A 12,136-nucleotide genomic window follows, 5' to 3' on the forward strand; every position below is an offset into this window, starting at 1 on the left:
GACCTTGTCTCAAAATTGAAAAAAAAAAAAAAAAAAAAAAAAAAGGCTGGGAATGTAATTCAGCGGCAGATCTGGTTAGCATACCAAAACAAAAAGCAAACCAACAAAAATCCCTGAAAACAAACAGGTGAGCATGGTGGCACATACTTGTAACTACAGTGTTGCTAGATTTAGGGTTTACAACCTGTGCCCCAATAAGCCAGGTTTGGACACCCGTCCTCCATAATTTAAAAGGCTAAATTAGGGCTCACCTGTTAAGAGCACTGGTTGTGCTTGCGGAGGACTCAGTTCCCAGCACCCACATGACTGTTAACAACCATCTGTAACTCCAGTTACAGTGGATCCGACACCCTCTTCTGGTCTCCCGCGGCATTGCACGACACAGGTACAATTACATACATGCAGGCAAAACGCTCATACACATGAAATAAATAAATAAAATTTAAAAGAGCTAAATTAATAGTGAACAACAGAGAAAGGAGATTTATTCAGCGTGGCCATTCCCTAGCTCCGGCTTTGGACCCTAACAGGTAGGTAAGGTTTACACAGACAGCAAGGGAGGTCGCTGTCCAAGGTGCAGCCCTGCCTAGCATGGCCTCTGCTGTAAGTCTCTCCTGCAAAGTCAGCTAACAAACTGTCACTCTTTTTCTTGGAGACAAGTTGCTCCTCTGGCTGTTCCAGGGGCTTCAGCCTTTTCCTCTCCCGGGAGATTCACAGGGGAAGTCTAATTTCTCGGGATTCATTGCTTCTGATAACCAAAGGGAGCGTCACCAGGCAGCCAGTAACACCGGCACTAGGAGGCTGTGACAGGTGGATTGTTAAAGTTCCAGGCCAGCCTGGGACATAGAGTAAGATACTGTGCCTAAGGTAAGAAAGAAAACCCAGCAAATGGTGACATGCTTCCTCAACCCTCCCCCAAACAGCACTAGAGTAGCAAGAGTAAGAGGAAAATCAAATTCCCAAAGTTTGAGGGCGGTTCTAGTCCACACATTACGGTGCGCGGTGACAGGGTGGAAGCGCGCCCCTCGGGGGACACCCGGACCTTCCGAGGGGTCCCTTCTGCGGTCCTTCAACGTCACCGGCTGTGTGTTTCCACACGCAGTGCCGGGACACACTGGCGGCGCTTAGATTCGGTTCTTTACGTCTTACTTTCTTAGATCTCGCGAGGTCTGAGGGCTCGAGTCTCGCGAGACGCAGGCGCCGGCGAAGAGGAGGGAGATCCGAGCTGCGGCGCGACTGGCTGGAGCGCAGTGCTGAGGTTAGTGCGGTGGGTCTGGGGCTGCGGTGCACTGGGAGGGCGGGGGCCGTAGAGGCCCGCACGGAGCTGCCCGGTGCCGGCGCTCCGGGGTCCGGACATCGCGGGACCTGGCGCGAACTCAGGTCTTCAGGCTTGGCGGCAAGTGCCTTTACCGGATGAGCCATGCCTCCAGCCCATTTTATATGTTTACTTTTGGTAAATACTGGGGATTGAACCTAGGGCTTCATGAATACTAGGCAAGTGTTCTACCACTGAGGTACAGCCCCAAGCTCTCTTTTCACATCTATGCATGGATGTGTGTGTGTGTGTGTGTGTGTGTGTGTGTGTGTGTGTCTCTCTCCCCCTCTTCATACAGTTGGCATATACCATGTGCGGTCCCAACTAGAGAGAGAGAGAGAGAGAAAGAAACATGCCACAGTGTGTCTGTGGAGGTCAGAGGACTACTTGTGGGGTTGGTACTCTTCTTCCACTATCTTCTTCCACTATGTAGGGCCCAGGAATCAAAATCCGGGCTTCAGGCTTAGCTGCAACCTCCTTTACCCGCTGAGCCATGTCTTGAGACCAACTTATTTTTGGCAGTACTGGGGATTGAACCTAGGACTTCGTGCTTGATAAGCAAGCGCTCTTATCATTGATGTACATCCTCAGGCCTCTTTTTGCCTGCATGGAGAGCAATGCTAGTGTGCCTGTGGAGGTCAGAGGACAAGTTACAAGAGTTCTCAGATTGTCAGACTTGATGGGAAGTGCTTTTACCCAAGCCACCCTCCCCCCCACGCCCACCTTGAGAATTGATCCTAGGGCTTCATACGTGGTATGTAAATGCTAGACCACTGAGCTACATCTTCAGCCCCCCTCCCTTGGTCTTTTTGAGACAGGTCTCTCTGTAGCCCCAGCTGACCTTGAACTCTGTAGTTGGAGCTGGCCTCTATCTCACAGAGATCCACCCGTCTCTGGGATTAAAGGCCCAGCCTTCAGCCCTCTTTTTACCTTTTATTTTCAGACTAGGTCTCACTTGAGTTTTACAGGCTGGCCTTGAACTCATTTTGTAGCCCAGACAGACCTTGAACTTGTGTTTTTCCTGCTTCAGCCTCTTGAATAGCTGAGATGACAGACCTGTGTCACCAGGCCTTGATCCTGCTTACTTCTTCAGGTTTGGGGAGTGTACTCAGCAGTTTTGGGGAATGTACCTTGGCTGATGTCCTAAGGACAGTGTGCCTGACTCCCAGCTCAGGTACCATCCGGAGCAGTTGACACACCTCCCCCTTCCCTGCCCAGTGTCTAGAAGGTTGGGGTTCCAATGGAGAACATGCAGTTTTTGTCTTTTTCTTGAGACAGTCTCACTATGCCGCCCTGGCTGACCTAGAACTCGCTATGTAGACCAGGTTGGTCTTGAACTCATAGAGATCCACCTGCTTCTTCCTCCCAAGTGCTGGGATCAAAGGCATGTACCACTATGCAGGGCCAAGCGGGTACTGTTTGAACTGGAGCCTTAGCTGCATGTGAAGTGGCCTGGCTCTAGGGAGTTGAAGATACTGGGTTCTTGTGTGTTACAGGGTGGGCTTTCAGGTTGATCTGTTGAGAGGACAGAAAGTAACCTTGGTCTGATCTTGGCAAATAGGAGGCCTTGGGCTTGGAGAGCAGCAATCTGCTGCTGCCCACTGCAGGCCCAAGTTTGTTCCTGTCCCTTCTGTTTTTGCTTTGCAAAATCCAGACACAAACTCAAAGTCTCTCTTTTTAAATTAAAAAAATCTTTATTGATTTTTGTTTGATTTTTTAATTAAAAATTTTTTTTATTAGTGTTTGCCTGCATGTATGTAAGTGCATCTATGTTGTGCAATGCTCATGGAGGCCAGAAGAGAGCCTTGGATCCTCTGGAGTGATGGATGGTTGTTAGCTGCCATGTGGGTGCTGGGAACTGAACCTGGGTCCTCTGCAAGAGCAGCCAGGGCTCTTAACTGCTGAACCATTTCTCTAGCACCCTCTTTTTAAAATTTTGATTATTTTATTTTAAATGTATGAATGTTTTATTTTTTGTGTATGGGTATATTGCCTGCATGTATGTAAGTGCACCTGTGTTGTGCAGTACCCACATAGGTCAGAAGAGGGTGTTGGAACCCCTGGAACTGGAGTTATGGATCGTTGTTAGCCCCGATGTAGGTACTGGGAACTGAACCCGGGTCCTCTACAAGAGTAATCAACGCTCTAACTGCTGAGTTGTCACTCCAGCCCCTAGTGTACAAGTGTTTTGCATGCATGCATGTATGTACTTAACACCCATGCATCTAATGTCTGTAGAGGCCAGAAGAGTATGTTGGATCCCCTGGAACTGAAGTTAAAAATGGTTGTTAGTCACCATGTGGGTGCTGGGAACTGAATCTGGGTGCTCTGCAAGAGGGGTCAGTGCTCTTGACCTCTGAGCATCTCTCCAGCCCTTCTTGTTTTTTTGAGACAGGGTTTGATTGTATTTGGTCTCTCAGGTGCTTGAGTTAGAGGTGCTTTTGACTTGCAAACTAAGATTGTGTGTCTGGTGTATGTGGTGTGTGGTATGTGGTGTGGGTGTGTGGTGTGGTATGGTGTGTGGTTGTGTGTGGTGTGTGTGTGTGTGTGTGTGTGTAAGCCAGAGGACAGCCTCGGCTGTCATTGCTCAGGTGCCATCCACCTTATTTTTTTGAGACGGGGTCTCTTACTGGGTTGGAGTTTACCAGGTAGGCTAGGCTGGCTGGCTAGCAAGCCGCAGGGATCAACCTGTCTCTTCTCCCAGTGCTGAGATTTCAAATATGCCCTGCTTTTATTTATTTAGACAGGATCTTCCTGTAGCCCCAGCTGGTCTAGTACTCACTGTGTAGACCAGGCTGGCCTCGATCTCACAGAGATCTGCCTGCCTCTGCCTCTGCCTCCAGAGTGCTGGTTACTACACCCAAACCTATTTTTTAATTTTTTAAAATTTTTTATTTTTTGGTCTTTTTGAAACGGTCTCCCTGTAGCCCCAGCTGGCCTGGAACTCACTATGTAGACCAGACTGGACTTGAACTCACAGAGATCCGCCTGTCTCTGCCTCCTAAGTGCTGGGACTACAGGCATGCGCCACCATGCCCAGCTTGATTTTTTTAAACTTTAGGGATCAAACTGAGGTTTGTGCTAGCAAACAGGCAGTTATAAAGCAGGCAGTTTATAACTGAACCATCCTACCATTTTGACTCTTTTCTTTTTTTCAACCAGGTCTCATTGTGTAGCCTGAATGCGTAGTACGTTAGAACGTGTGAACTTCATTCTCAACCTCCTGAGTCCTGGGGTTTCAGGGCGCACCATCATGCCTCACTCACCTTTCCTTTTTAGAAGGCTCAATATGATGGTACTGGCCTATAATCTCAGCACTTGGGAGGCAGAGGCAGGGCTTCAGGAGTTCAGGGCCATCTTTGGACTATAGCTTGAGGGTAGCCTGAGCTACTTGAGAGCCTATCTTTAAAAGAAAAAAGGATTTGATGGTGTCCTCTTAATCTGATTTACAGGAAGTCAACCAGAGCTGCCTGGTCCTGAGGGGATTAAACATACACATTGTAGAGTTCATGCCTTTTGGCTCCAAGTGTGCCTGGGATGCTCACCTCTCTTAGTTGGTGCTGGGCCTTCGGGAGACTGCACAAACCACAGGGTTGGGCTGCCAGGTTCTCTCTGGCTCCTTAGCTGAGGCCCCTTTTAGGGCTGGCTGCACACATGTCAACTTCAGAGTCACTCAGGCCCAGACTCCTTTTATGTCTGTGTGTGTGTTTGTGTGTAATGGGCAGGCATGTATGTATGGGTGCCCAAGTGTGTGGGCGTACATAGAGGCCATGTGTATGTGTCCTTATGTGTATGGGCACATATGGTTGATGTTGGGTGTCCTTGATTGTACTCTGTTAGAGACTAGAAGGGAAACAAAGGATTTGGAAATTGGCTCAGCAGTGGAGGCAGGTTTATTTGGGAAAATCTGAGAAGGGCCATAACCATGCAGGCAGTGAGACCACTTCTGTACAGACTGGGGACCTTTTTATTGGGCTGGGGGAGGGAGAAGGGAGGGGCATGTGTGGTAGGCAGGTGGCCAAGTTTTCGTTTTCTTGTTTTTAAATTTTATTTGCTTTTATTTATTTATTTATTTATTTATTTATTTATTTATTTATTTATTTATATTTTTGGTGTTTTTGAGACAGGTCTCTCTGTAGTCTGAGCTGACTTGGAACTCACTACATATACCAGGTTGGCCTTGATCTCACAGAGATTCACCGTCAGCCTCCTAAGTGCTGGGATTAAAGGTGTGTGCCACCATACCTGGCCCAAGCCTGTTTTTTTTTAAAAAAAAATTTATTGTTTTTATTTATTTATTTTATTAAAAATATTTATTTTTATTTTATGTGTATTAGTATATTGCCTGCATGTATGTGAGTGTACCCATGTTGTGCAGTGCTGTGGCGGTCAGAAGAGGGCTTCAGATTCCCCTAGAACTGGAGTTAAGGATGGTTTGTAGCTGCCATGTGAGTGCTGGGAACTGAACTTGGTTCTTCTGTAAGAGCAGTCAGTGCTCTTAACTGCTGAGCCATCTCTCCAGCCCCTGTTTTTATTTTACTTTATGAGTATAAGTGTATTACCTGCATGTATCTAAGTGCACCCATGTTGTGCAGTGCCCATGGAGATCACAAGAGGGTGTTGGATCCCAGCAACTGGAGTTACACATGGTTGTTAGGCCCCATGTGGGTGCTGGGAACTGAACTCAGGTCTTCTGCAAGAACAGCCAGTACTCTTAATCGCTGAGCCATCTTTCCAGCCTCCTGTTTTTTTTTTTTTTTTTTTTTTTTTTTTTTTAAAGGGTCTCTTTGTAGCTCTGACTAGCCTAGAACTTGCTATGTAGACCAGGCTGGCCTTGCTGTCACAGAGATCTGCCTACCTCTGCCTCCTGAGTGCTGGGATTAAAGGTGTGTGCCACCACGCCTGGCCCACATATGGCGTGCTTTTTGTGTTTCATCTCCTCTCTGCTATGTTGCCATCCTGGGCTCCCAGTTAGCTCTGAAGAACATGACTGTGGGCTTTCCGAGGGCCTTAGGGGAGTCGGCTGTGCACAAGCCCTGCTGATGGGAGGCAGTAGTGTGTGGAAGGCTGGCTCTGACACTTGCTTTGTCCCCAGAAGGAGCGTCACCATGGAGGACCTGGGAGAGAATACCACTGTCCTGTCCACGCTGAGGTCTCTGAACAACTTCATTTCTCAGCGAGTGGAAGGAGGATCTGGCCTGGATCTGTCCACTTCTGCCCCAGCATCTCTGCAGATGCAGTACCAGCAGAGCATGCAGGTGAGCTACTCTGCTGGGGTGGGTGTCCGGGGAGACGCCTGGCCCAGATGGGGCCTTCTTAAGTCCTGTGCAGTGATGTGGGCTGACTGAGTGTCCTGCACACACTTCATATTTTCCCTTGGAGCAGTAGCTGGAATCCAGGGCTTATCCTGAGCCACCATAGCTAGAGACCACTCTGTTAGCCCCTGGGTAGGGGTGGTTGGCTTTTTGCATGTTTTCTGGGGATTGAACTCAGATCCTCAAGCACTTCACAGATTGAACATCTGCCTATGGGTGATTTATGCTGACAGAAGTTTACTGTGATTTCTAGTTTTAATTTCTATTCTAATTCCTGGAAATGTTACCAGTCACAAGAAGACCAGGTTTCCTGAAGAGCTACAGGGTCTAAGTGACACCAGTTCAGTCCTAGTTGGGGCTAGGGTGCCTGGGTCCAAGGAGGGCAGTGCCGTTTCAGCCTTGCCTACATCTGTCAGTGCACGTCACCACACCATGCTGATCCCTGGCTCCGGCTCCTGTCTTTCTTTCCTGCCCGCCCTCTGTGCTTTGGAGCATTCTGTGATGAGCCAGGGGCTTTCTGTTGCTTTGGGAGCCCTGGTGAGGCTCATGTACTGCTCCACAGAAGGAAGATGTTTGTGAGCTTTGGTTTGTTGACTGAATCAGTCTTATGGCACTAGGTTGCACACTGCTTTTTTGTTGGCAAGGGCACTCATTTATCTTGAGATAAGATTTTTTTTTTTTTCTTTTTTGAGATAAGGTCTCACTATGTAGCCCTGGCTGGCCCAGAACCCTTACGTAGACCAGGCTAGCCGCCAGCTCAGAGACCTGCCTGGCTCTGCCTTCTAAGTGCTGGGATTAAAGGCATGTATCACTATGTCTGATTTTAAATCTTTAAAAAAAATTTTTAAATTGAAATTTTGTGTATTTCATACATAAAATCATCTTTATATCCCCTCTTCCCTTCCCCTTTGACACCGTCCCATAGCCCCCCACTGGAGTTCATACATTCTGTCATTTGTGTTAAGGCCTATTATGTAAAGTTAGTGTCCTGCAGTGCAAGTTCATCCACTAGGGTTTAGTCAGCCAGCCTATCTAGAGTCTCTCCCTTCAAGAAGATCTACTCTTCCTCACCCAGCAGTAATAATTCTTCGATTGGGACTTGCTGTTCATTTCCACAATTCTGTGCTGGGTTTTAGTTTGCCTAAGTCTTGTGCATGCTTACACATTGCTGTAGATTTGTATGAGAGGGGTCCTTAGCACCTGTAGGACCATTTCCGTATGGTCATGCACCTCCTCCCTGGCTCTGACCATCTTTCTGCCCCCTCTTCTGCAATGGTCCCTCAGCCCTGGGTGGGTGGACCTCAATATAGGATTTCTGTCCAAGGACCCACACTCGGCAGACTCTTACTCTCTGCGTTTTGGCCATTTGTGGCCATATGTTCCTGGCCCTCCTTTGAATGAGGGAGCTTCGTTGATGGGAATTGAAAGATGTATTAGTGTTTCTTCATCCAATATTAAATCTTTTTTAAAAATTTAATTTAATTTAATTTTTTTTTGAGACAGTGTCTCCCTGTAGCTCCAGCTGTCCTGGAACTCACTAGGTAGACCAGGCTGGCCTTGAACTCACAGAGAGCACCACTCTGCCTCCCCAGTGCTGGGACTAAAGGCATGTGCCACCATGCCCGGCTCCCCAATATTAGATCTTTTGAAAGTGTCTTTTTGGGGGCTAGAAAGATGACTCAGCAGTTAAGAACACTGGTTGTTCTTGCAGAAGATCCGAGTTTGAATCCCAGAACCCACGTGGCAGCTAACAACTGTCCGTAACTCCAGTCCCAGGGGATCCGACAGCCTCTTCTGACCTCCGTGGGCATTGCACAACATGGATGCACTTACTACATGCAGGCAATACACGCATACACATAAAATAAATAAATTAAAAAAAAAAGTCGGGCATGGTGGCGCACACCTTTAATTGAAATTTTTATTTTAAATTGTGGCTGTTGAGATCACTTAGTGGTTAAGAGCACTGGCTGCTCTTGCAAAGGACCTGGGTCTGGTTCCCAGCTCCCACATGGCAGATAACAACCATCTGTAACTCCAGTTCCAGGGGATCTGATGCCCTCTTCTGATCTTCATGGACATTGCATGACGTGGGTGCACTTGCATACATGCAGGCAAACATAAAAGTTAAAAAAAACTGTTTTTGAGACAGGATCTCCCTATAGCCACAGCTGGCCTGGAACTCACTATGTAGCCCAGACTAACCTTTATCTCACAGAGCTCCTCCTGCCTCTGCTTCCTGAGTGCTGGAATTAAAGGGGTACGTGCGCTACCACACTTGGCAAAGATTAAAAAAAAATTTTATTCTTTTATGTGTGCCTGCATTTATGCAAGTACACCCTTGTCATGCAGTGCCCAAGGAAGACAGAAGAGGGTGTCGGATCCTCTGGAACTGGAGTTACAGACAGTTATTAGGTACCACGTGGGTGCTGGGATTCGAACCTGGGTCTTCTATAAGAACAACCAGTGCACTTTAACTGCTGAGCCATCTTTCCAGCCCCTTTAAAAAAAAAGTCTGTCTTTCTGTCTGTCCTATCTATCTATCTATCATCTATCTATCTATCTATCTATCTATCTATCTATCTATCAATCATCTATCTGTCTGTCTCACTCAGAGGATCCTGAGTTGCAGGCCAGCCTAGCCATCACACTCAGGAGAGGGAGGGAGGAGCCCATGATGAGGGACATGGGCAGGTTCAAGGTGCCAACACCAGCCTAGGTTAACAGCCCAGCAGGGAAGTGGATCTCTGTGCTCTAACTGTGGGCTTTGCAGAGAGTCCTGAGCTCCAGACAGCCCAACTCCTGACCTGCTAGAATTTAGCCTAGAGCTCATGATAAGACATTTAGTCCTGGGTGTGTGGACTTCTGACCTCCACACCCTTCAAGTTGTGCTTTTGTTGATTTCAGCTGCCATCTTTGTGGTAGCTTGTTAGATAGCTATAGAAAACTAATGTGGCCTTTTTCCTAAAACAGACTTGCACAGCATCATCGTAAATCCATCTTCTGGCTTCTTCCTCTTATTTTTTCTTTCTTTCTTTCTTTTTCTTGAGACAGGGGCTCCCTGTAGTCCCAGCTGACCTGCAACTTGCTGTGTAGACCAGGCTGGCCTTGGACTCACAGAGATCTGCCTGTCTCTGTTGGGGTTAAAGGCATGCGCCACCACACCCAGCTCTCCTCTTTTTGTGTGTGTACATGTACGTGCTTATGTAGAGGCCACAGGTTGATGTTGTGTGCTGTTGTCAATCACTCTCTGCCTTGCTTTTTTGAGACAGGATCTCTCACTGACCCCGGAGCTTGTCAGTTTGTCTGGACTTGTTGGCCAGCGAGCCCCAGGATCTGTGTCTGCCTTCTCAGTGCTGGGGTTACAGGTGTGCACTGCTGCCTTTGGCATTTTCTTTTACGTGGGTGCTGGGGATCCAAACTCAGGTCCTCATGCATGTGTGATGCCTTAGCTTCTTGTCCTTTTGCTGTTGACAAAATCGTCTGACAAAAGCAACAGAAGGGATTAATTTTGCTCACAGTCTGAGGGTGCGGTCCATCGTGGAGGGAAGGCATGGTGGTACATGAGGCAGCTGCTCACATGGCATCCACAGTCAGGAAGTAGAGAGATGGATGCTGGTGCTCAGCTCACTTTCTCCTTTTTATTCAGTCCAGGACCCCAGCCAGTGCACAGTGGTTGGGTCTTCCTATCTCAGTTAACACAATCAGAATAATACCCCACAGAGTTGCCCAGAGGCCCTGTCTTCCAGGTCATTCTAGAATCTGTCAGGTTGATAATGAACACTGTCCATCCTATGCAACAAGAACTTTACTAACTGAACTAATCCCGTTACTGTTTTTTCTTTTTCTTTTTCTTTTTTGAGATAGGTTATCACTGTATAATCCTGGCTGACCCAGAACTCACTATGGATTCCATACTGGCCTCGGTCTCACAGAGATCCCCCTGCCTCTGTTGCCCAAGTTCTAGGATTAAAGGCATGTGCCATCACACCTGGCAGTTTTTATTTTGAGACTGGGTTTTGCTATGTATGTCTCAGCACCCCATGTGCTGGGATTATAAGCTGCCACTTGCCTTGTTTGATGTGGCCACTGAGCCTTCTCTTTTCTCTTTTCTCAGCTGGAGGAAAGAGCAGAACAGATCCGTTCCAAGTCCTACCTCATCCAGGTGGAGCGGGAGAAGATGCAGATGGAGCTGAGTCACAAGAGGGCTCGCGTGGAGCTGGAGAGAGCTGCCAACACCAGCGCCAGGAACTACGAGGTGTGTCCAGCCAGCTCTGGGAGGAGGGGGTTGCATGCAGCACCAGCCAGGCTGCATGGAGTCAGGACCCTGCCAGCAGGGTTTGAGGTGCTAGGGTGTTCCTCTGTGGCCACCTGATGCCGCTGCTCTGTTGTTGGCAGGGTTGGAGAACGGTGGTTTGAAGTGGGGGTGTATTCAGAGGGTGTCTTTGATGTGTCTGTTGCTCAGTGAGGTTGTGAGGTGAGCAGACCTGCCTCTGCAAGGCCTCTGCTTCTTTTCTCCCAAAGAATTGGAATGCAGGTCTGGCAGAAATGCCAGGTGCTGTGGGGCTGACAGAGGAAGTCTTGGACTTGTGTGAGGGGCTTGCCAGAGGCTCATGAAATCGCCCCTGTGATGGCCAGTCTGGAGGAACCTAGCCCCATGGCTTGGCAGATAGGGCAGGTACAGGGCAGGAACCTCTAATTCTGTGTGTGTGTGTGTGTGTGTGTGTGTGTGTGTTTGTGTGTGCGCATGCATTGTGCAGGTATACATGTAAGTACAGGAAACTGAAGGGTGATCTTGGCATCCTCTGGAATGCCATCTACCTCCTTTGAGACAGGGTCTCTCACTGGCCAGCAGCTCAACAATTAGACCAGGCCAGCTGGCCAGGAAGACTTAAGATCTTCCTCTCTCTGCTCCCCCAAGGCTGAGATTATAAGCACCACCACACCCAGACTTAAAAAAAAATTAAATGATATTTTTATTTGTACAAGTGTTTTTGTACAAAATGTACATTTTGTTGGTATATTTATTGGTGTGTGTGCAGTGCCTGCAAAGGTCAAAAAAGGACAACAGAGTCGCCATATGGGTACTGGGAGTTGAACCCAGGTCCTCTGGAAGAACAGCAAGTGCCCTTATCCCTCAAGCCACCTTTCCAGCCTCTAAAATTATTTATTTATTTATTTATTTATTTATTTATTTATTTATTTATTTATTTATTTTAACTTTTTATTATTTTAATTTTATGTATATGAGTGCATTGCCTGTATGTATGTAAATACATTTGTGTTATGTAATGCCTGCAGAGTTTAGAAGAGGGCGCCAGATTCCTCTTGAACTGGAATTACAGACAGTTGTTAACCACCACGTGGATGCTGGGAATTGAATTCAGGTCCTCTGCAAGAACAACCAGTGCTTTTAACCACTAAGCCAACTTTCTAGCCCCAGCCTTTAAAATTATTAAAAAAAATTTTTTAAATTTATTGTAATTTTGTGTGTATGAGTGTTTTA

General features: G+C 47.5%; 1 protein-coding gene across 4 annotated transcripts in view; it reads left to right on the forward strand.

Annotated features, from left to right (window-relative positions):
* The first annotated feature begins 1,184 nt into the window (after nucleotides 1–1,184).
* The window catches only part of Mad1l1 (mitotic arrest deficient 1 like 1), a 368,748-nt gene continuing 357,796 nt past the window's right edge, over nucleotides 1,185–12,136 (forward strand). For 2 of the 4 annotated variants that reach the window (XM_029555183.1, XM_008851411.3), the window contains exons 1-3: nucleotides 1,185–1,258; nucleotides 6,411–6,573; nucleotides 10,748–10,888. In XM_029555183.1, coding sequence (XP_029411043.1) covers nucleotides 6,424–6,573; nucleotides 10,748–10,888 — 291 coding nt within the window. In that variant the 5' untranslated portion in view covers nucleotides 1,185–1,258; nucleotides 6,411–6,423. Of the gene's footprint in view, nucleotides 1,259–6,410; nucleotides 6,574–10,747; nucleotides 10,889–12,136 lie in introns of those variants that run through there. The other 2 variants (XM_029555181.1, XM_029555182.1) reach the window with 2 other exon arrangements.

The sequence above is a fragment of the Nannospalax galili genome, unplaced genomic scaffold, assembly GCF_000622305.1.
Source record: "Nannospalax galili isolate Female #2095 unplaced genomic scaffold, S.galili_v1.0 scaffold664, whole genome shotgun sequence".
NCBI classification, from domain to species: domain Eukaryota; kingdom Metazoa; phylum Chordata; class Mammalia; order Rodentia; family Spalacidae; genus Nannospalax; species Nannospalax galili.